The sequence below is a fragment of the Hippocampus guttulatus genome, chromosome 16 (assembly GCF_054856545.1).
Source record: "Hippocampus guttulatus isolate MCC_2025c chromosome 16, RoL_Hgut_1.0, whole genome shotgun sequence".
Classification (NCBI taxonomy): Eukaryota; Metazoa; Chordata; class Actinopteri; order Syngnathiformes; family Syngnathidae; genus Hippocampus; species Hippocampus guttulatus.
In genome coordinates this window covers 7,134,161-7,157,957 of record NC_141276.1, presented here as the reverse complement: position 1 = coordinate 7,157,957, position 23,797 = coordinate 7,134,161, and the positions used below count along the sequence as shown (strand labels likewise).

Below are 23,797 nucleotides of genomic sequence, written 5' to 3'. Positions count from 1 at the left end.
AGACATGAGGGGAAGGGAAACGCTGATGCTGGGTGACAGTGACGCCAAAGTGAAAGGGTAACGGGGCCACGGCCCTGCAGCAGGGTGCAGTGGAGGGAGGGTGGCCACAACTGAACATGCCATGGGGTTGTTGGGTGTTTTGCGAGCTGTAGCACAGCGTAGTTGCGCACTGTTGTGTTCTTGGATGAGTCATAGCCCGTTTTGATGTTTGGGTTCCATGACTGAGGGCAATGGGGTAAATCAAGTACAGGGATCGAGGCCGAAGCTAGAACTGGTGTCCTTTGTGAGTATTGTTGTACAGCTTTTCAGATCAGCTGATCAATTAGTCGCAGTGGGAAAAGTCAACGTACAAGTCGTTCATCGCGTCAGGTTTAGCGGCAGACGGTCATCTGCAGTGGGATCATTCTTTCAGACAAATTACACTGTACTGTCAGTCTATTGGCAGTCCCCACTACACAACAACCACATTCATTGTATTCCGTTATGGATTGCGAAGGCCACATTCCGATTATGAGATACTAGGGCTGCTTACTCACCCATATATTATATATATATCTGCACGTGTCTCAAAGTGGCCGTTTTTAAAACATTTGCTATTAATGCTCCCATCTGGTCATTGAAAATGAAGGATGTGAGTCATTCTCAACCCCAAATATCCACTAAAACACAACGATACAAATGATTATTCTTGTGTGCCGTTATGTATACAGTTATGGCCTACACAGTGGATTGTGTGATATTTACAATTAGCCATTGCCATTTAGGCTTGAGTGCCACTCAATCCACATTTCGTAGTGGTCCTGTGATTCACTGGCAACTGGTCCAGGGTGTAGTCTGCCTTTAGACTCCAGCCCACAGAATAAGCGGTGCAGAAATTAGATGGATGGATTTCATCAAAGATTTTAGTGGCTACTGAATTGTATAGTGCATATAAATTATAGGGTTTTTTTTTCTTTTGGCATCCAAGCTTTTTCGACTGTGTAAATGTTAGGGATGTCACAGGCTGTGCACACAATAGGAGAGCGGAGGTTAATCTATTGTTTGAGCATGTTTCAGTGCGGTCTATGGACAGGCGTACAAGAGGGCCAGTCAAGGGCATTTGAAGTGGTTGATCGGTAATGCTGCTTCGTGCTGGTGAAAGTGTCCAGGACAAATATGAAAATGCACTTTAAGATCTATCTTTTTTTTTTCACTGAAGACAATAGTGCTATGTATAAATGTGATTACTTCCAATCACTTGCACAAACCGTCAATGCTAGTTTACGTGCTGCATACTCTGTTTTGTGCCAATCTCCCATCAAACAACCTTAGCGTGCTTGTCAGATGCCCACTTTTTCCAACAGTACTGCACAGATGCGGGGCTATCCTACTTTGATGTTACTCTATGCTTCATACAAAGAGAGAAGCGTTATGAAATCCCACAGGGTGGTGACTTAATTGTTTTTCCATATGATGTCCTCGCTCCCATCTATTTATTTATTTTTTTCAAACCACTGGCATCCTTCTCAAATGAAATCATCTCCCCTTGTTTTGATTGACAGGCTGATGGTGGCAGGGCATTCACTGCCGCCTGAGGAACTAGGAGGGGGAGGAGACAGCCAGAGAAGAAAGAAGAGGCTGTCCAGTCGAGCCTTTGAACAACTTGGCAGTACACAGGTCAGGCCATTGTCCACCATCCTTTAATCCTTTTCCTTTCTCAAAATTAAAGAGGCCACACTATATTATTTGCATATTACTTTGTCGAGCTCTGTTTCTAATTAAAGCCAAAACCTCAGGACTTTATGTTAATGCATTTTACACCTGGGCACTTAATATTCCTTTTCACCTTTTATACAGTCTCTGATGTTTTTGCTGTAGCTTTACCAAGGTCTCATTACCCTCTTCTGCTCTAGCAGATAAAAGCGCAAGGTGGCAAAAAAAGTGGTCCTCAAAGTGTACTGGGCTCTAAGCTGGTCGCCGACATGGCACAGCTCAAACAGAAGAGCCAGGGTAAAAAGATCCTCTCAGGGATGCGCTACAGGGACAAGGAGGTTTCACCGTGCCACTCAAAGCATGGACACAGAAGCCAGGGCAACAGACGAGAGTCTGGGGGACACAGCGACACAGGTACATGCTTTCCTATTGTTTCATTCTTTCGTTCACATCTAATTGTAAGGGAACCTAGATCTCAGAAGGGTTGTCCAACTTTCTCAGCAGCAAGTGTGGACAGTGGTCCCCAGGAGAGCTGGCCTGGGGAGGTACACCGTGGATCGAAGAAAGAAACACACGATCCCACTCATCACAGCAAGACCGGAGCGAGGGTTCACCGTGGACAAAGACGCGAGTCATTGGAAGAAAGTTCAAATCCAGAGAGTGACTCCTCAGAACAAGGTAAGATGAGAATATGCGGCCATCATTCAAAACTATACTTGCTGTTTAGATTTGCTTGCAGATGCACCACACGCACGTCTATTTTTTTTAACATGAACTGTCTGACAAGTATGGAATGAACAGCTGATATCCTGCAATGTGAAACATTCAAACAAACACAGCTAATATCTACCTCTTGATCAGAAGTGACAGGCAACGAACAGCCACCAATTTCGGCCTGGGGGGTGGTTAAACACTAAAGTACCACTGTAAACCTAAAGACCTAGAGGAATGCTAATGCACTGTATACGCTTGGGAGACATGCAGTGCCATTACTCGAGTGAGCCTCAAAATCTGTAAATCACTCTGAAGGCGACCAGATGTGGGTGAAAAGGTGAGGAACACCTTGTGTTGAAGACAAGGCGCGCACGGACATTTTGACACCTGAGTGATCCGCCTTGTCGGCTGATCTGTGCTACGTGTGCAGATGTGGACACTTGCCTGTGAGAGGCTTTGACAGCCCTGGAGACTGGCTGGCTCAAGGGGGAGCTATGTGACAAACACGCACACATAAAGTCACACCCACTCACCGTCATATTACGGCTCTGTTGCATGTGGGTTAACAGCGGGAAATACCATCAAGGCAAAGCACTTAATACATCATTTCAACGAATAGTTCCAACATTTAGTTGAATGCTAATGAAGTGTTTGTGAAAAAACTGGAGAGACCTTCCAGATAATCAGACTTTCTAACCCAAGAATTAACACTCTGTATTCTTGTTTTCGATATCAGGAGAGGAGGAGGAGGAAGGCAGTCAAGACAGCGATGAAGGTCAAGACCTACGAGCACCACCACCCAGAGATGTGACTTCTAGCTCCTCTGTGACAGGTCCAAGTCCTTCGTCCATTGTAAAACTAGAGGCCAATCAGAAAGCCAGGAACAAAAAACAGAGGCAGGAGCTTTATGGTAAGGCTGACGGCGGATTTATAAGAAATCTTCACGAGAAGCATCTGTTTTGTGTTTCTAGTCATGGCTTGTTAACAGTGTCTGTTTCTGTAATTGAACTACACAGGCTCTCACAGTCTCTCCGGTGCAGAAGGGGAGGTCAAAGTACGAAAGAAGAACCCCACTAGACTTAGCCCGGCCAGTGCGGTCAAAATTCGCCAGGTGGACCACAAAACAGAGGGGGTGACCAGACCGTGCACACCGAGGTCCAAGGAGCCTCGGTGGGGAAGCCACAACAAAAGGGGCAACCGTTTTCGACGTAGCATGGGGCTGCCTACCTTTCCGACAACCAGCGAGAGGTTAAAGAGGGCCACACGCAAGAGTACCGTCTTGAGAGGAACAATTAATAAGGTTAGCACAAACTAATTATTCACAGATACACATAATAATAATGTAGATTCATTACATTTCCGCGCATAAGGACTTTAAACCATAAAGATGCCCTTGAACAAATGCAAGCCAAACCAAAATACCACGTTTGCTGAACAAATGTATTGGAAGACTGCAGTGACGATAAATATTAATGATGTCGAGCCCAGATGGTGTCTGGAACTAATGCTAATCTAGTTAGCAATGAGGTTCAGGGTTCGGCTGCATGGATTTGTTAATGTCTTCAAAAATGCAATGATAGGTTCTCATTCTTAGATCAGGCGATTTTTTTTTCAAGACGTAGGGCAAGTTTGTGTTGTGTTGTCTTTAAGAGTGACATACAGTATATTTTCAGAATCTTTGTCCTATTACCTGAACAGCGATGCATACTGTATTGTAAAAGAATGATGATTATACCACTAGAAATCTTTAGTTAAAAAGATTTCTAGTGGTAAAAATTGTATCACAGTTCGATGAAAAAAACTGTTTCATTTAGGGAGGAATTTTGAAACAGAAAAACACTTCCATGCTTCCACTTGAGATAATTGCGCAACAAAGAAATGTGTTGAGAATTTGCAGCGCAGTCTGAATTTTTCACCTTCATCTTGTCCATTAGCAGAGAAATAGCTGGGCCCAGGTGACAAAGAGTGAGGACAGCAGCAGGGGAAGAAGAGCCATAGAGCAACAGGTACCAATGACGGAAAAATTTGAACGGTCACATTTTTTAAAAAAAACATTCAATGAATTCAGGCATCTTTTACTCAATGATCCACAGACAAAGGGTCGAGCGGTTAGTCGGCTGCTGGAAAGCTTTGCGGCTGATGAGGGATTTCAGATGGATGGTAGCAGCTTTTCGGAAGAGGAGGAGGATGACAACAGTGATTCATGCAACAAGAACCCTGAGGGTAAACTAAATTACAAGCCGTATCTCAGAACTGTTTTTTATGGATGCTCAAATATTTATTGGGATGATTGTGTTATCATTGGCAGTTCCTAATTGCGTCTTGGCTAAAGAACTCTTAACGGACGGACTGAAGATACTGGTCTCAAAGGAAGACGAGCTTCTTTATGCTGCCAGGATCCACACCATGGATTTCCCGGATATGTAAGGAATTACACAAACAGTGGGTTTTTGCCTGTTTGAGTTGAACATTGAGTTATAAAGGCTAAGCATATCAAGAAAAGCAGCAATGGCAAGTCAACAGGTTAGAAATAATCCATACATGTTGTTTCTTTCCAGATTCAGTGTTACGATTGATGGGGACAGAGGAAACCGCGCAAAGATCTATTCATTGGAGCAACTGCTTCGGGAAGCTGTGAGTTCATATACAACATTCATTGCTTCACCTTCAGCCTGTAAATAATTGTGTTCCTTGGTTTATTTGCTTCGTCCTACGTCAAATGAATATGGAGAGAGGTGAGGAACAATAGGCCCATAGATTGGACGTTTTTCTCGTCACAGTAGCCGTGATAACTTAACTATAAGATCCTTGGTTGGATCTTAAGAGAGATCATCCACAATTTTCACCGAGCTCCTTCTCGCACACACGCTCACACCCACATCCACGCCTCATCTTTCAAAAGGGTCTCTCGTCATGGCAACAGTAAATGAAAGCAACCTGAAAGAGCCCCCAGTGAGAGGCGGATGTTAGGGCTGCCTGCATTGTTGGAAGGAGGATCTGGCAACCAGCAATCACAAGCTCTCTATTCAGGCCTTCTTTGGTATTACTCAGCAAGTCAGGGTTTACTACATCCAGGCTTCCGTTCCTTTCAGCGCTGACTGGCACATTGGCATTACATGCAGTAAGCAGTGCTTAGAATTGCAGCACGATGGATGCGCATGAACTTGGTTGCAGTTCACGCAAACTGCTTCAACACGTGTGTTTGATCTTTTGCACAGCTTGTTATAAACCCTAATAGCATTTTGGTCTGGATGTCAGGTTCTCGATGTACGCCCAGAGTCAGAGGCCATGCTAAATGATGGAACCAGGGTGTGCGCTTATTGGAGTGAACGCTCACGCTGCTTGTACCCAGGCTATGTTCGCAGAGGTGAGACATCAACCCCCATTGGTATCCTGTGTATCTCAATTCTTCACTCTCTGGTGAATTGCACGTTTGTCTCTAGCAGGGATTTCAACCGAAGAGGCAAAGCCAGGAGTAATGGTAGAGTTTGATGACGGAGACCGAGGGAAGATATCAGTACCAAACATTCGCCTTCTGCCACCGGGATATCAAATACACTGTGGGTGTTTCCTTGCTATGCTCCTGTACATGATATTTATCTGTAAAGAAATGCTAAAAATCTAATTAAATATATCATTTCTAAGGTGAGGAGACACCTCCTGCTGTGTATGTACCTAGTGGAAGTCAGGCCAAGAAAAGCCCCAGTTTCAATTATGTATCCAGTGACAGACTCAACACTGTTAGTATGGTCAAAAGCAAACAACCGCTAATCCTCCAAAAAAGAAGACCGGGTAAGATGTTGTCTTTTTTTTCATCCCGTTTCTAAAACGCCATATTAGTCCAAATCTTCAAGGAAACTTAGATAATGCCAACAGAAAATTGCATAGCAGATACCTACAACCCCGTCAGTGTACACATTATACAGTAATACTTCAATTTTGTTTTTTTCATCCTAGGGAGACCAAAGGGATCTGGGAAAAAGCAAAAGCAACAACAGCTGGCTGAAAATGCCAATAAAAATGCTTCTCTTTTTGTGGAATGGCCTTCATTGACCGGCAGCAGGAAGAGGACATCCCATAATCTATTTCAGTTTAATGGGACATCGAGAAAGGCCTTGAGATTGAGGGAGGATGATTCATTTGCCTCGACTCAGATCCAACCGCTTGTCTCCACCCAATCCAAAGGGCTTTTCAGCAGTAGCTCCTTTGAGGTGGACTCCTTTAGTAGCATAGCAAATGGCTACTCCTCCTTCTGTACCAAGCCCACAGGATCACGTCCAGATTTATCTGCCGGTCCGAAAAGTGGGGTTTATGGGCAGAAACGCAGACAAGATGAGTTGGTGCTATCTAAGGGAAAGAAGTCTGAACAAGAGTTTCTGGTCAAGTTAGATCACGAAGGAGTAACTTCCCCAAAGACCAAGAACAGCAAGGCTCTGTTGCTACGAGGTGGCTCTTCCGGTGTGAGTGCAATGCCCAAGACGGAGGGTTACTCACATCCGGTCCTCCTTGTTAAAGACAACAAAAAGGGTGACAACTCTAGGGTTGAACTCCTCCTGAAAGGAACGGCACCCCAAAGAAAGCCGTCCCCTTCATTGCATCTCGGTGAATATGGAGACGTGGGCTTCAGTTCACACAGAGAGTGTCATAGCTCCTACTCTGATATGGATGATGAAGAGGAAGAAGAGCAGGAGAGGAAAAGGGCTGCACTTGCCTTAGCTTCACAAGGTCTAAGGACAGCCGGGCATTTCCTCTCTCATCTCTCAGTTTCATCCTCTTCTTCTGGTTCATCCAGCTCCTCTTCATCAGGCTCAATATCTAGCTCCAGCCTGTGTTCCTCGGACAATGACTCTTCCTACAGCTCAGAGGATGAGGAAAGTTCGACATTAATGCTACAGAACTGCTTGTCTCCTCACCGGGGACTCCTGCAACCCAGTGAACCCTCCACTTCCTCAAGGCAACATTCATTCGTGGCTAAAGCGTTGGCTGTTTCCAACACCAAAGGATCGCCTGATGAACACGTCTCCAACAGTAAATCTCTTAAGAGGAAAGACTGCAACGGTTCCATTTCTAAGTCATCGAGAGAATTTGTGAAGAAACCGAGAATGCTACCAGATGACATTTCATGTATTCCAAGACCTAAGATGTCTGCATTCCTTGTGGGCCGCCAGATGTGGAGGTGGTCTGGCAGCCCTACACAGGTGAGAATATTATCATTTCCAGTCGCAGTCATTTTAGGGGGATGTGAAAAAAGTACATAGTCATCGTAAAGGAAGATTGTTGAAATACCTGCATTTCCACAGAGGCGAGGCCTAAAAGGTAAGGCCAAGAAGCTGTTCTACAAAGCCATCGTGAGAGGAAAAGAAGCAGTGAAAGTGGGAGACTGTGCCGTGTTCCTCTCAGCAGGACGTCCTAACCTACCATACATTGGTAAAATCGAGAACTTCTGGGAGTCTTGGACATCAAGCATGGTGGTCAAGGTTAAGTGGTTCTACCACCCTGAAGAGACCAAGCAAGGAAAGCGGCAGCGAGACGGCACGGTAAGCAGACATTTCTAGCATACTGAACATTCAAATAAGGCATTTTCCCTCAATGTCTTGGTTTTCATGTCATCGATCTTGAACCCTTTCCCCATCCAGCATGCCCTCTACCAGTCATGTCATGAGGACGAAAACGATGTCCAGACAATCTCTCATAAGTGCCAGGTAGTGAGTCAGGAGGAATATGAGAGCCTGACACGCAATCCGAAGCCGAACAGTACCTCGCCAGACCTGTATTACCTGGCTGGGACATATGACCCCACCACTGGGCAGCTGGTCACTGCTGAAGGGGTTTCAATCTTGTGCTGAACCTCTGTGAGGAAACTACTGAAGAATTCCTCAGTCGGAAATATCAAAGTCCAGTACTTTACATAGAAGACGCCCCCAGGTTGTAAAGTGACGTGTTGCTTGGTTTACGGCTGTCTGAGACTACACACTGGAGACCATTGATGTCTAAACCTTCGTGGAAGAGGAGGAGACTTCGAAAACTTGGACCATTTGAGTGGAATGGCTGAACTCTGGGTCTTTTTGTGCATCACAGCCATTAATAACTGGTGTTCCATTGGTCTAACGGTTCCATAGGCCCAGCCTCTATCATGAGTCACCAAAACAGAGCTGGGCCAAGTACCACAAAGACCACACTGGTCTCGAAGGACCAATTAGATTAAGAACGAACAAGTGAAAGCGAGACTTAGGACTCTCCCGAAGCCTCGTCATTCCAGGGAAATTAAAAATGTGTGAAGTTGATGTCTGTAAATATTTTGAAACTGATCCAAACCAAGCCATACACTTCAGTACCTCTCACCTGTCTTCATTGTTCAGGTGTACAGATTGTACAGATGGAATATTGTATTGTTGCCCGTTGTCGATATGTACATAAAAACTATTTTATACAGGATTATATTGTATATATGAGATTATCTTTCCATGTTTGCAATTGATTTATTTTTATATGTGTATAGATTGTTGTTGGGTTTTTTCCCCTCCTTTCTTTCCTTTTGCTTTGAGAACTCATGATTGAAGATGTTATTGTTGCACTGCGTATGCCCTGCTGAGACCGAAACAGACAGAGCACAAAGATTGAAGGATTTGGTGTACAACAGGGCAAGACTCGCTCTCGGAGAGATTTGCGGTCGTCCTGTTTTAAAAAAAAAGGTCAAGTGGCTTTTTTTTGTAAATGTTGTGTTTTTTTAACTGTTCATAATTTTCTTAACCTATCATTTTTTTATTTATGTTATCCTCAACTGGTTTTAAGGCAGATCCCAGCGGACTGCAATCATACGTAATAATTTAAGATATGAATGACATTTGTGTCATCACTAATCATGTCCACGCAAATGAATTTAGAACAAGACTGGGTCTTCTAACAATGTAATTTAATGTGCTACATCCTAAAAACGTACCAAAGTGGCTTTAGTATCTTTATTTGAATTTATCATGTGTAAAGCACCTGTATTGAATTTGAATCAGAAATCACTGATATCGTCTACAATACTCCTCCACTGTGTGTATTGGCTCTGCATCGTGACAATGGCTTCTTGCACATGTACCCGCGGTTTTATCTCGTGATGAAGAAAAAAAAATAAACATCAAAAAGCCAAACAGGGAGTATGAGCATGAACGTCCAGGTACTGACAAAATATGAGACTGAGCATTCAAAAATGTTATTTCAGTTTGAATATCATGTCTATTTTGTACAGTACATGCACATACTCGATACTAACTGTGAAGGACAATCAGATTCACAAAGCAATGGACTAAGTTCATTCAATCTGAAAATTACGTTTATTTAATTTGTGCCAAGTACCTTTGGTCTACATTAGTCTTGTTTTATATACAATCCTGACTCTTGTATTCCCAAAGGTGGATTTTTGTTCGCCAACACTATTTATTTTCATGTCAACGTTGCTGTTTGTTGAACGCAAAGAGCGCTTTATGAGAATGTGACACTGTTTTTCCAAGTCGGTGTGATGTCGCATTTTGCATTTCTTAAATAAAAGTGGTCTTCTAGAGGCCAAACAGTGAAACGAAATAAAAACACTGGATTGTTCTCGTCCACAAATATCTGTGAATTACGTCTATTATTTTGGTTGTGCCCTCGTCAACTTATCTTACCCACCACGCGTACAACACTGAACAGTTTGAGGTTGCTCGGATTCACTTGGAGAACACTGTTCAGACGCAAAGACCTTTGCCTGCCAAATTTTATTTGTCGTGCTATGTCTTTCTGTGTAAGTGTCTGGGGCTGAGCTAAGTTTGCCCGAGCGGTGGAGTTCCACGGTAAATAGACAGATCTGTCACAGCATCAGATAGAGCCTTCTGGCTTTAACTGCCAAGCTCTGTAAATATGATGCCGACTGATTCAGAGATACAGTTGATGCGCATTCTCGTCATTCAGGGCTAGAGCGTACACATGCCAAGATTCAAAAAGAATGTGAGGCTACGGCAAAAGGTAGCGATCTTTTGTATGCACTTTTAAGGACATGATCGCAGATATACTGTATATATTTTACATTTTAATCAGAATATCAAAAAAATGCATTTAGTCAAAAAAAGTTGTAGTTTTAAACACAGGGCAGTGGACATGGTTGAAGCATTAGATACGGGATAAAAATGTCTATTTAGCTTTTTGATACAAAGGGAGGAACCACAGAGTCATCTTAAGAGTTGGGTGCTGAATTGTTAATTCTAAACGTTTCACATTGGGAGCAATAATAAACCCACACTGTCTCCCTCTATCAACACTGAAGCAGTTGCTATTTTCTGCTCTCAATGGGAGATACTTGATGCTAACTTCCGGTGGATGTTCTCTGATTTTTCTTCACGCCATCTTTAAATCGCAAAGATTCCCCTCCGCCCCCCAAAACACACTCATGCTTTAACTCATTCACTCCCAAAGACATTTTTAAACGTCTTTTCAGACTTGGTCCAGAATTGGCTGGTACTGAATAAGTTTTAATAAAGATACTTCGATACTGCGGTGCACTGATCCTTCATGTGATACGCTGAGTACGACAGTGTGTGACAATGTCCCAAATTTGTATATTTTACATTTGGTCAAACTGAAATTTGGACAAGCGTTAGAATTTCCACATCCACATTTGCATACATCCCCATCAGCCTTGTCAACGCTTATCTCTGTTCACAGAGTGAATGAACTGCTAACAGGGCCCGAAGGAGAAACAATATGGGTCAATGGCGTTCTCTACGGGTGTTTTTGCCCTGCATGGAGCAACATCGCCACCCCCCCACCAAACGCCCTCACCAGAGGTTAATGGATACATCAGTCATCTCCAACAACAGCCCAGTGAACACAAACAGGACTGTTTGCTACCACAACCTTTTTGTGTTGACTATGGCCGCTGCCCCATGTGCGAGTCGTGCCCCTCTGCTGCCTGAGCAGCGTGCGGGCAGGAGAGGAGATGAGGACAGGGGGTGAAAAGTGGCGGTGCGAGTATGATGAGGTTAACTTTCTTTGTTTGGAAAAGGTCTTGCCCCATTACCCCTCCTGTGCTTTGAGATACACAGTCAAGCCAGGAATAGAGTCTGCAATCTAATTTGGAAAATGTGGGTCGTAAGGGAAGCAAACCGCCCAACGAATGTTCATGGGAAAGCCGAGGTCACTAACTGTTACCTATAGGAACACGCCTTTTATTTTATTTTATTTTTTATAGAAGTACCTCCTCTCTGGATCAGCTTGCTCAGTACACAGACTGCGTGGCCGAGTGCCAACGGGAGGAATACTTTCTTCCAGAAATATCTACACCTCATAAATGTCTCGCCCTCAGCTTGACCCTGTCTGGCCTCTGACTGCGAGGGGGTTGAGGTTGAGAAGGGGACAGGCAACCTGGTGTGCATTAGTGTGTGTGGATGTGTGTATAAGAGTTGGTGCCGGGTCTTAACAAGATGCTGGCTCTCGCAGCAGGAAAAACATATCAATCAAGTGCTGACTGCCCTTTTCTTAAAGGGCACTAAAGCCCTGCTCATTCATTGTTAAGCATATCAATTCGAAAGTCACGGCAGTCGTCATAGAACAAATCTAACCATATTGTCAGCGCTACCTTAGTAAACATTGAACGGAAATGTACGAAGAGCATCTATTTGGAACGTTTGCACGTATTTTGTCCATATTTTAAATGACGTGTTTGTCATACTTCTGGTCAGGAAGTGCAGGGTGCTACGTGAGCTCCCAGTAGTAACGACGAATAATTGAGGCCCCCGTTCGAGCATTTAAGTTGCCCATCCTTGCGTTAGACCGTAGTTCACTTCTTCATTCAATCTTCATTCTTCGCTTTGAAGGAAAATTGGTTCTAAATTCAAACAAAATGGAGGGTGACCATCATTCTGGAACTGATCGTGTTGGACTTATTTTGAAATAAGCAGCCACCCTTAACTCATTCAGTACCAGCCAATTCTAGACCAAGTCTGAAAAGACGTTTTAAAACGTCTTTGGGAGTGAATGAGTTTAATGTTGGTGCTTTCTGTGTCCTAAATCCAGCCATCGCCCATTATGCATTTTATTTGTTCTTAGTCTCCAGAAAAGATTCTGTATCAGTTATGAAAAGAGAGATTTTGGCAATTTTACATTGGATTCGTCTCGTTTCTCACAACATGTGCTGATCACAAACTCTGATGTAATACCACGAGCTGTTGTTGGGATGACTGAGGTTCCGCATACAGACAGCAAAAGTGAACCTTTATCGTGATTCTAGAATGAGTCAATGTGAACATAAAACAAACAAGGACGCACAATCTTCATTTGCTGATCAGTTATGACACTTTTAAAGAGTGGGCTGGAACTAATGTGTACAATTGGATCTCGTTGTTATAAAAACGACGGCGTGCCAACAGCCACAGTTGTTATCTCAGCAGTCCAATAACCCAGTAGAGTGAAGGCAAGTAAAGTTACAGCCTGTCATAAAAGGGGGTCAGGTGGCGGACAGCTGGAAACTCTGTATATCTCATCAGAGATGACTTTGCTCTTTGTAAGAGAGATACGTACAAACTGGCGAGGTAGATCCCAGTTGGGCTGACGACAAGAGCCAGGATGTATCAAGTGTCACAATAAACTCTTGTGCCTCTATAAAAGAAAAGGAGCAGCATGTGTCAGAAATGGTGTCGGCCCCAACAGTTGAAGCAGTGTTACGACTGAAATTCCTAATCGGTGAGACTTTTTCCACCACTGCAGGGCCAACACAAAAGGAACACAGTTTACACGAAAGATTCGGTTAGGTAAGATGAAGAAGAAAGAGCGCTGGTGCTTGTCACTTCAAGTTTTCAGTATTATCCGAATGTAAAAAGGGAAGCAGATCACGATGCGTTTTTAGGATTCCCTTCAGCCCACAGTCGGCTGAAACATTGCCTTGGTTTGTCCTTGAGAGTCGAGAACAGTTTGAAACAAGTCAAGGCAAACGCGTCAACCCTCCGCTTTGACTTTGCATTGGCGTGACGTTATTTTGCTTTAACATTTCAAGCGCACGCCTGGATTTGTTTTGGAGGTCGGCAACAGTTTAATCAAACGTGCTCCTGACAACTCAAGTGTGAAAAGCTACAACTGAAATGTACAGTCAAGTTATGATTTTCTGTTGGTTCATATTAACAAGTTAGCTTTGACTTTCTATTTACTCAAAACTTGGGTCTACTCTTCCTTCCCCGAGCTTTAACGCACTCAAAATTTGACGTTCTGCTGTTAATGTTGTTGTTTGCCTTAACGCACGGGTGTCAAAATCAAGGCCCGGGGGCCAGATCCGGCCCGCCACATCATTTTATGTGGCCCGCAAAAGCCATTCGTGTGTCTGCTTCCATGATCCTTACTAAAGTCTGTAGCACAATGTCAAATTGCAATTGTGTCATAAATAACGTTGAAATGTAGCTATCATTTTGTTACCCTGTTTACACTCGAACGATAATCGAACAAACGACAAACGAGTAGCTAGTTTTTTAAGATGCGTCACAAGGAAGCAGTGAGAGGTTCGACGAAGGCTGAAGTGACAGCAGAAACTGTCAGCTAGGTAAGAGTTTTGCTCTTCACCAAACGAGACCTAATGTCTCAAATAAAAGAAACTTTAAACATAATTTAACAAACAGGTAATTGACTTGAGTGATTACAGAACTAGTAAGCCATCAATTTGTTGTGTACAAGTAATAATACAATGAGATGATTACGTAAACATTTATTCGTAACGGCCCTCCAAAGGAAGACGTAACGCCAAAGTGGCCCGCGACGAAAATGAGTTTGACGCCTGCATTAATGTTATGTGCTTACGGGCGGCGGACACAACCCTGCCTCAATTTGATTTGACTCTCGAGAATGGTTTAAAACACACACTCAAGACACCTACAGGGCTGAAATGGAACAGCAATCGTGACAGGTCTTCTATTGTGCAAGCGCTTCAATCGTTAGCTTTCCGCGGAAGCCACGCACTCATACAGTGCGATAATTCGAAAACGAGCGCTTCCATCTGGAAATGGAAGTCGTCCTGGTAATTACCATGTCACCTATTTCCCGTACCTCCCTGTGTTGTGGTGTTTTGGTGCATTCTCGTGTTGACAACCCCAAACCTCTGCGTTTCCCTCGGGTGTTTACCCACTTTCGCGAGCGCCGAGATGGAGCTCTCGCCATCCCATCTCTGTTTACATTGCTCTTCTCTGCTATTTACTCTGCGCTCACTCGCTCTGGTGCGCCGCGCTCCAAACAGCTGTTCCATTATAGGGGGAGAGCAGGCGCTTCAACCACAATGCTCTGCCGCACGGCTCTCGTCGACAGCCATTACCGCTGCCACCGCAATGATTGCCTGCCTCCGCTGGCACGGATGCAAAAGTCATAAAGCTTATCGTCTCCAGCAATGCCAGAGAGAATTCGGGATAAAGAGTCAGCCAGGGGAACTCTCAGAGGAGGTTGTCAAACCCGTATGAAAACTGACCCAAGGACTGCTTTGGACTAAGCTTTTTCTTGTGGTAGGGTTGGGCGATACGGCCTCAAAATTAAGATCCCAATATATTTTGGGATATTGGTTGACTTTAGAGGCACGCATTACCAGCTGTGAGGAGCTTCGCTTCGCCTGGATGCGCTCCATGACGGTGTGATTTTGCTTGAGTCCCGAAACCAGTTCATGTTTCCACTTGTCGCGGTAACATTGTGTGCTGACGTGCTATTCTCACCCTGAGCTCATCATGTAGGCGACGGCACGCTATGGCACACTCCTACTTTATCAAACTACAGTTGCATGTCACTGAATATACAGTATGCTTTAGTCATTTTTACATACATGTCCATTCATCATATAATGCTATTAAACGTTGGAGCTACACCACGAAAGTCATGAGGTTGTTTTATTCGATATTTTACAGTTTTGTTTTTGTTCTGTTGGTCAGCGCAGCTGGTGCCGAGTCAGTCGACAGTGAAACCTTGCCAAAAGGCCGCCGAAGAGCCCCAGGCGACCCGTGGACTGCCACAAGGCGGTGTGGCTACATGGACAAGAAACTGTGCATAAATGAGTGGGCCGGATATGGAATTTTCAGGCTCACTACTCTATGTTGTCGCTTATATATGGAAAAATATTCATCAAAAACACAACTTGAAGCACGACTTGGTTGCAACCAGAAAATGGCTGGCTGGATGGATGGATGGATGAGGTGGCTATGTGCTTTTTAGCCAAACCCTTTGGTCAATGATAACCACACAATAAAAGTGCATATGGTGGTTGAGAGACACTTCCGCATGTTAAAGAGTATCAACAACACTTATAAAACAACAAGACTTATTCCGGCAGTTGCCAAAAGAACACATCTGTGTTTCTCATTAGATTCACTGCCTCGACTACTTTTAAAAATACACAATCTCTTGAGATACAAGGTGTTCATAAGCCTTGTGACTGGCACTTGGACAACTTATTAACATGAGTTGAAGCCCCTGGGCTGCTAAGCCGAGCTTTGATCAGACATTTTGGAGACACTGCGCTATTCCTTCAAACAAATCCATTGGGGCCAACTTCCAAACAAACTCATCGAGCATCAAGTGTACCCTACGGTGCAGGGCACGGCTATAAACGCATGTTCTCTTCAATAGCAACGTGAGGAGCTGAAAAGAAAATTCATACACGTGAGGACAAAGTAAGAAAAGGGAAGTGAACAGCATGCATGGGTATTATGCGATGAGATCGGCTGACACACCTCTGCAACCTTGCCAGAGGCCAATCCCAAACCCTCTCCTGTGATAACAGTTATGTACAGAAAACCAATTTCGTCTTATATCCGCTCTTGAATTTAAGCAACGGCAACCTGTCAGTGGGGGAAGACATCAAGCCGGGGTGAGTGAATGAAACACGCAGAAAGAAAAGGCGGCCTCAAAGCCTGCGGCTAAACAGCAGGGGTCAAAGGCAAGAAAAGGGAAAAAGATGTGCACAAGAAAGAAAATGAAACCGAAATGGACCAATTCAGTCAGCACGGGCGAACTGTGAAGTCACCTGAGGGTAGGCTCATACACGGTTTGTGTCTCCATGGAGACCGGGCTTTCGGAGCGCATGCGTCGGTGGGGGCAAACTGTTGACCAACTGGCCTGATTTCCACACGGTGTTCCTGACCAGACCGAGACCAAAAGCAGGCCTGTGGTCAAACTGAACTGATGTGGACAGCGGGGAACTAAAAGGTAAATGGGCTGCATTTATAAAGCGGCTTTCCGCCATTACCTTGAAGATACTCAAGGTGCTTTGGACGGGGTTTGCTCAATGACACGATGACCGAACTAACCAACTTGTTTCGAATTGGTACAAATCAACAGGAGCTCTGCCTGACATTCTGGCCTTCATCAAGTCAAACTGGGCTATGAATTCCTCGTGTCTATTTCTTCCGTTACGCGAGTAAGTGGCTAACTTCCTGTCCGACAGCAACGGGGCATATTTTGACCGCATGAGGGCTGATAAGTTGTGGCGCACTTGGCTATTTGCTGGTCAACCTCGGCGTGTTAGCTTGTCCGGATAATTGTGAAAATTAGCAACGACAGAGAATCTTGCACTTGCTGACCAGTCAGGGAAGACCAAAAACCTGCGCAGTGTACTACGGCATACTTTGGTCTGAACAGTTCAGTCAACTCAGTTGAACACGAGTGTGACAAAATAATTTATCCATCCATTTTCTGATGCGATTTATCCTGACTAGGGTCACGGGGTGTGCTGGAGCCTATCCCAGCTGTTTTCGGGCAGTAGGCGGGGGACACCCTGACCCGGTTGGCAGCCAATCACAGGGCACGCGGAGACGAACAACCTTCCGGGCTCGCACTCACGCCTAGGGACAATTTTAGAGTGTTCAATCATCCTGCCGTGCATGTTTTTGGAATGTGGGAGGAAACCGGAATACCCGGAGAAAAACCACGCAGGCCCGGGGAGAACATGCAAACTCCACACAGGGAGGCCGGAGATGGAATTGAACCCGGTATCTCTGCACTGTGAGGTCGACGCAATGCTCACTCGATCACCGGGCCGCCGGACAAAATAATACAACTCAAATTTCAACAAATATGATTAGTTAAAAACAGCCTCATCAGCTAACATTTCTTCAAGTATAAAGGGCTGGCTTAGATAAGATAAGATAAGATAAGATAAGACAACCTTTATTAGTCTCGCAATGGAGAAATTCCCAATTCACAGCAGCAAAGTTATGAAAGGAAGAAGTAGAACAACAAAATATAGGAGCTGCTGGAAAGGCAGCCACTCTCGCGGCGCCATTTCGAAGTCAAAATAACAAAAATAACACAACACAACACATAGGACACAGACAGTCGTGCAATCTTCACCACTTTTCTGCATACACTTTGTTGTCTGAAGCAGTTCTAGATGAAAGAGGAGAGGATCAAAGTGTCCTTTCACCAGTGGATCAGAGATGTCATGCTGAAAATGTGCACACGTCTGCTACAAGCTAAGTTTTGAAAGCAAACACGAAGCTGTAGCGTCCATTGACGAAAAGAGATGAGTTCACTTCTCCTGTCCCACGTAATCCGCTTCAAACTTCAAGCCGCGACTCCCAGTTCCAAATCCGCATCGGCGCTCCGCGCTAACGCTCCTTTCTTCTCATCGTCGGCTCCTCAAGACTTACATCCATCCAGCCGCAGACCGTTCAACAGCACCGATCTCTCCGCTGAACAAAGCGGGGCTGTGAAAAATGCTGCCCATTACAGGCGCAAGACACAAGCGCCCCGGACTGTCCAGCAACGACAGTCAAATGGCGCCGACATTCCTCCCAATCAAAAACAGTGCTGGTGTACCCATGCTGCCGAGAAGGCGCAACCACCAAGCACAGAGTCTCCTCCTTGATGAATGTCGTGGCCAAAAAATGCTGAAAAAAGTCCACATCAGGTCCACACGACGTAAACAACACAAAGTGACAAAACAAACACAAAAACAACAAAAAAAAGCAAGGCTCATGAGAGCACTTGACGGCTGCCTACTCGGGCGCCTGTATTTCGTCTTAAAGAATTAAAACGAGAGATAGTATCTTATCGCACGGCATCTTGAGCTATAAATACAAATATGCAGTATAGCTTCCGGCCAACACAAGTTCAAGACACTTAACTCATTCACCCCCAAAGACGTTTTTAAACGTCTTTTCAGACTTGGTCTAGAATTGGCTGGTACTGAATGAGTTAAACGCAGGACTTTTCGATCATCTCTGGATTTCCTTGGCCATCCTGACCGGAGGAACCAAATCAGATACTCAAGTCGGGCTTCCTCTGCGGTCCAACGTTCAGTGTCGGCTTAAAGGGGCCCACTCCGAACGCGCGGCGCATTATGGAAGTTTTAATAGGTGATCAGAGCAGCTGCTGCCAGCACAGCGTTGATTTACCGCGGCTAAGAGAGGGCTTAATGACTATAGAAGCAGACAGCTCTTAACCCTTTGATGTGCTCCGGATAATGTAATAGGATCAGGTAGCCCCCTTGGGAAAGTTGCATGTGCGCTCATGAAAATGAGCATATACAAGTCCCCGGCGCTTTGGGAATCCAATTACACCATCCGAAAACTCCTTAATAAGAGAGCGCCGCCCCCTTTCCGTTCAGTTGGAATAGCACATGGCTTGAACCGGCGGTCAAAGCGTTTGACACGCTTGTAACGGCCGTGCACCAGTGTGTAAACGCAATCCAATCCAAATGCATACGCACTTGGGTTTCTTGCTGACAGGTGGTGCGTGCTCAAGGAAATAAAAGCTTAACTGGCACAAACTGCCCCGGCAGGCTTAGCGCTTTGACGGAGCGCCATTGGAGTGCTCGTCCAGAAGTTAGCACTATTCAGATCATGCAACATCCGCGTTGAGGGCCAAGGGAGCGCACATTTTGTTTTGCAGCGTCCGAAGATGCATCAAGTGCACATGTCTTCAAATCTTCACAGATTTTTTTTTTTTTTTTTTTTTGTCAGGTACATGAAACATTGAGCAGTTCAAAAGGCGAGCCAAGTGTAACGTGCGGAGTAGTAGATGATGCGGCAATGTGCACCCAGACCAAGAAGAAGCTTGGCTTATCAGGTAACTCCATTGCAGTCGAAATTTCGATTGTGGTAGGACTTGGAGGGTACATTTAAGAATATTAGCCAATCTGGTTAACTTTGTTTGGCGGGTGTGGGGGGGAATTAGGTTCAAAATCAACCGGACTATGTTTACATGGCAGTTTCGAAGCAGTCATCAACAATTGAGAATCTTTGCCAACCGGCTGTTCACCCCGATATAAAACTGGACCCCGGGGCCCATTAACAAATATAGGAATTACAGCTCAATTGTCCAATGGCTCTTGGTCTGCCAGGATGTAATCAAAAACAGATGGAATCTTCAACAACAACGACGACGACAAAAAAAAAAAAAAAAGTCCATTATTACAGTAAGGATGTCTCCCAGTCGCTCATGAATTAAAGCGAAGCAGATACGGGGACTGTGAATGATGCTGTGCTTCCGGCAGCCGCCAAGTCGCTACCCACCAATGCCAAGTGAGACGGCGCCAGGCACTTCCTGTTGTAAACACGCAAGCCACATTTAGGGAGAGTGTGGGAGTGGCGGGGGGCTGAATGAGAGACAACAGGGGGACGTCGACATGTCCCCAGCTGCTCCATGAAAATTTCCCCAATGAAACAAATGTGTTCAATTTGTTCAGACAACCGTCGGTAGTCTGTTTGAGGGCTGTGTTGGGACAAATGGCATCCCTCCGCGTATTTGTTCATGGAGGCAGATGGCTTGAACGCGGCTAAATGGGAGAAGCTTGCAGGATGTTTTTCTCTCCCACTCCCGCCATTTCTTCTGCTGTCACCTGAAGATACCATGGTCTGGACTGTTTTTTTTTTTTTTTTTTAAGAGTCAGGGTTGAAGTCAAACGTTAAAAGAAGTTGGTTAGCATAGATTACGGCCAAATGAGGCAGTGCCAAACCTGATCTAGAGGAGGGAGGGCAGTTTAAAAAGAAAAAGAAAAAAAAAAGCTTGCAGTGTGCATGCGACCAAAATCTCTTTGAAGAACTGGCACGAAGTTAATCCTTGGTGAAGGGTCAACAACCGACTATTAACTAGCATTTCAGGACACCCCCCGTGGCAGTTTGTCGAATTCTAAAGGGGACCGCCATTTCTAATTTGTGATGTGATGTTGTCTTGCAACCACCAAACGGAATACAGTTCGCTTTGCCCCTGGCTATTTTTCCAACAGCTTTTGCAGGGACGCTAATTAAACATGCCCTAATGAACGGTCTGACGGAAGCAAAGAGCAGCTGAAGCTTTCAAATCCGACAAGGGGGTGCAACGCACTGTACCACCAGTCAAAGGTGTTCACTCTCTTGTGCGTGTGTCAATCACTCAGTGTTACATTATCGCCATGTGGGAATACAGCAAAACGTGAGGACGAGGTAATACAGAGCAAAGTATGCTTGGCAGAGTTCATGTGTAACCATGAAGTGGCCCAACCAACATGTGGAGACACGCCAGATGCGTTTGCGCATAAATTACCTCGAATGCAAGCGCACATCAGCCTGGACTTTGGAGCAGAGAGCAAGAGACAAACTTTTTTTTTTTTTAAACCCGCAATTGGTCAAGCTGGTTTACAACAACATTCTCTTTGCGGATAACGCAACTAAAATGCAAACGTGCAATTTACCTGCGTCTCAACCGACTTTCAACATCCGTACTTTGGCACTGCAGAGAAAAGCTCACTCAACACGGGCTGCTGACAAGCCTCGGATTCTGAATTTATTGTCCTGAGCAGATGACTGACAACAGAGGGTACGTTTGCGCTGAATTGAGTCTGATGGACGCGTGAAGGTCAAGATCGTGTGGCGAAATTCACCAATAAAGTATGAATCATGCTGATTCGAGAGCAAAATATGAATGCCTGGCTTTGACGACACGGCGAGCGTTGTGAAAACATGCTTTCATGTGACGACAAAAGGCACAGCAAATATCGAGGTTTCTGCCGATAAATCTGTATCATAGTTGTCTTTGGTATCGTTTTATGAAAGACGTTGACAGTCTTTGTTTATTTTTTTGACTAAAAAGAAATTGTGACAGTTTTCATTGTCAATGGTAAAATGGGGGGGCGGGGGGGGGGGGGGGCTTGGAACTGACCGTGGGTGAGTTCCAAGTGTCCACAGTTTGAAATAGAATTTGGTATTACGGCGTCCCATCACTTTTTTTTCTCTCCCAATATTGTGTCTTCACTCGCAACGAAAGGGGAAGGGAGGAGCGAGGGAGGCGGGGGGGGGGGGGGGGGGGCTTTAACAAGTTTGGCCGCTTCTTAAAACAAATGACAGCCAACAAAACAAATGTGCAATTACAAGCAAGAATTAAAAGGCATGACATTTACCAAGGCTCATTTATATGGCCAACCACGCTCGGCTCATTGGTAAAGTCCCAATTACGGCGGGTAGAGCGGCGGTGAGCGAGCAGACGCTGGGTTGATTCGGGATTGAGGCCGGACAAACACAGTAGGGCTGTGGCGTTAACGGTCCGAGGGAGGTTCATCGAGTAGATGAATGAGCACCTGGATTAATGAGGTCAGCGAGCAGCAAGCTGCTGAGGAAGGAGATTCCAAGCCAATGCGGCCATTTTATGCTTTCCTTTTACTGCACGTCTCATGGCCCGTTTTCCTTGGCCGGGTTTTAGAGGGGGCAACCGGAAGGTCCCAAAGAGCCACAGGAGACCAAAGAACGGACTTTTTTTTTTTTTTTGGTTCGAAGACAACCGAATGGGGGGCAATAACAGTTGGCGTGCCGATCATAGTGTCCTGGTGTGATTTTGAGAAACCGTTTGAAGGAAAAAAAAACCCCTCCATTGGAAAACAGTTTTATTTTCTCACAATGCAATAATTTCGAGACAGCTATTATATTTAATTGGTTTCCGTCTGGAAATTAGCCCATCGGAGTTGACAAAGGTACGCTTTCCAATGCGGGTGATGTCACGCCATTACATGCATCGTCGCGTTTGTAATTATTCAAAGCGCTCGCACCGTCGTCTTTTGCAATTATATCGAGTTCATTGTGCCATTTGACAACTTTGACTCTTCTTCGCAATGGAATAGTAATAGGGCGGTTGCTGGCCCTTTAAACGGAGCGGGCTAATAGATGCCGGGGAAAGGTGCTAATGGATGACAACTTGAAAAATGGTCTTATCTGAGAAAGGCCCAGGACAGTTACAAATGAAATAATCGGACCGGGCACATTAATCCATGCTCATGCCCGCCGGGGGAGACCTCTGCTTTGTGTGAACATGTGTACAGACAGTGTGTATATGTACGTCTGTGTGTGTTTGCAAGTGACCAATGCCCCCCCCCCCCACCCCTGTATGCTTCACTTTCAATCATTGTATTTGCCAGCGAAAAGAGAGGAATTTTCATTTTTCTTATTTTTTAAGCAGTGTCAGATTTTTCTACAAATAAAGAGACAAAACAACTCAAAAGGTATCCAATCCGTGTTCTACCACTTACTGTATCCTGTCCACGGCCCCGCGTGACTTTGGGTGAGAGGCACGGTACACCCTGGTGCGGTTGCCAATCAATCACAGAACAAGGCAAAAAGACATTTGAGCCACAATTTGCAATCTGGCATATAATGGCCACCGAGCACTACAATGCCACCGTAAAAATGATGTAAGGTTATTGCTCGGAAGGTTCCTGGAGTACCAGGCGACCTCAACGCGCAAAGGAAGTGGGGGCAGCAGAAGGACAAGGCAAAGGCTGGCCTCATTAACTGAATATTAACGTCATTGTCAGTTTTGGATAACGTGACACGAACCGCAGCGCGTCCCGCCAAAATGCCTCTTGTCAGCCCCCCCCCTCCCTCCCCCTTGTACAAATGTTTAAATATTGTCCTCTTCATGGACAAATGGACCGGGGGTTATTATTCTCCATCTTTAAACGCAAACAAATTAAATCAGCTTTTGTTTTGTGTTCAACCAGGCGAGGAACTCCCTGAAGAGCGATGAGAAAATGAAAAACATTCATCTTTTGGAAATGTTTTTTTTTTTCATTTGTCAGCAGTTCAGCCAACGCAGACATGCTGTGAAAGCACTGTGACATATTTGTTGGTCAACACTGCCATCTGCAGCGCATGTGTTCACCCATCGTTCCATGCGTTCACACTGCTTCTTAATCCCGCCCGGCTTGCAATCCTTTTCTTTTTGCTCACTGTCAAGTTTTCTATCACTCGATATCGACCAAACCGGTCGAGGCAGATGGCCTCCGCACCAAGGAAAATCCCTTTCAAGAAAATGAAAACTCGCTTAGACTACATCGTACGTGGGCAAAGCTACCTGCAACTAGGTGTGTGGTTAGAGAGAAAATCTACTTTGCTGTCGTATTCGTCAATTAATATCATCGAGCTTTGGGAGTTCATGTGAAGTGTAT

The 23,797-nt window shown here is 45.0% G+C and overlaps 1 protein-coding gene across 9 annotated transcripts in view; it reads left to right on the top strand.

Annotated features, from left to right (window-relative positions):
- bahcc1a (BAH domain and coiled-coil containing 1a) overlaps positions 1-10,015 on the top strand; it is a 66,032-nt gene extending 56,017 nt beyond the window's left edge. For 2 of the 9 annotated variants that reach the window (XM_086133038.1, XM_086133036.1), the window contains exons 15-29: positions 1,542-1,656; positions 1,893-2,106; positions 2,194-2,370; positions 3,143-3,316; positions 3,423-3,706; positions 4,341-4,412; positions 4,500-4,629; positions 4,715-4,829; positions 4,965-5,040; positions 5,665-5,773; positions 5,850-5,966; positions 6,052-6,198; positions 6,364-7,604; positions 7,707-7,943; positions 8,043-10,015. In XM_086133038.1, coding sequence (XP_085989164.1) covers positions 1,542-1,656; positions 1,893-2,106; positions 2,194-2,370; positions 3,143-3,316; positions 3,423-3,706; positions 4,341-4,412; positions 4,500-4,629; positions 4,715-4,829; positions 4,965-5,040; positions 5,665-5,773; positions 5,850-5,966; positions 6,052-6,198; positions 6,364-7,604; positions 7,707-7,943; positions 8,043-8,252 — 3,418 coding nt within the window. In that variant the 3' untranslated portion in view covers positions 8,253-10,015. The remainder of the gene's footprint in view (positions 1-1,541; positions 1,657-1,892; positions 2,107-2,193; positions 2,371-3,142; positions 3,317-3,422; positions 3,707-4,340; positions 4,413-4,499; positions 4,630-4,714; positions 4,830-4,964; positions 5,041-5,664; positions 5,774-5,849; positions 5,967-6,051; positions 6,199-6,363; positions 7,605-7,706; positions 7,944-8,042) is intronic. The other 7 variants (XM_086133044.1, XM_086133042.1, XM_086133037.1 and 4 more) reach the window with 7 other exon arrangements.
- Positions 10,016-23,797: the final 13,782 nt, after the last annotated feature.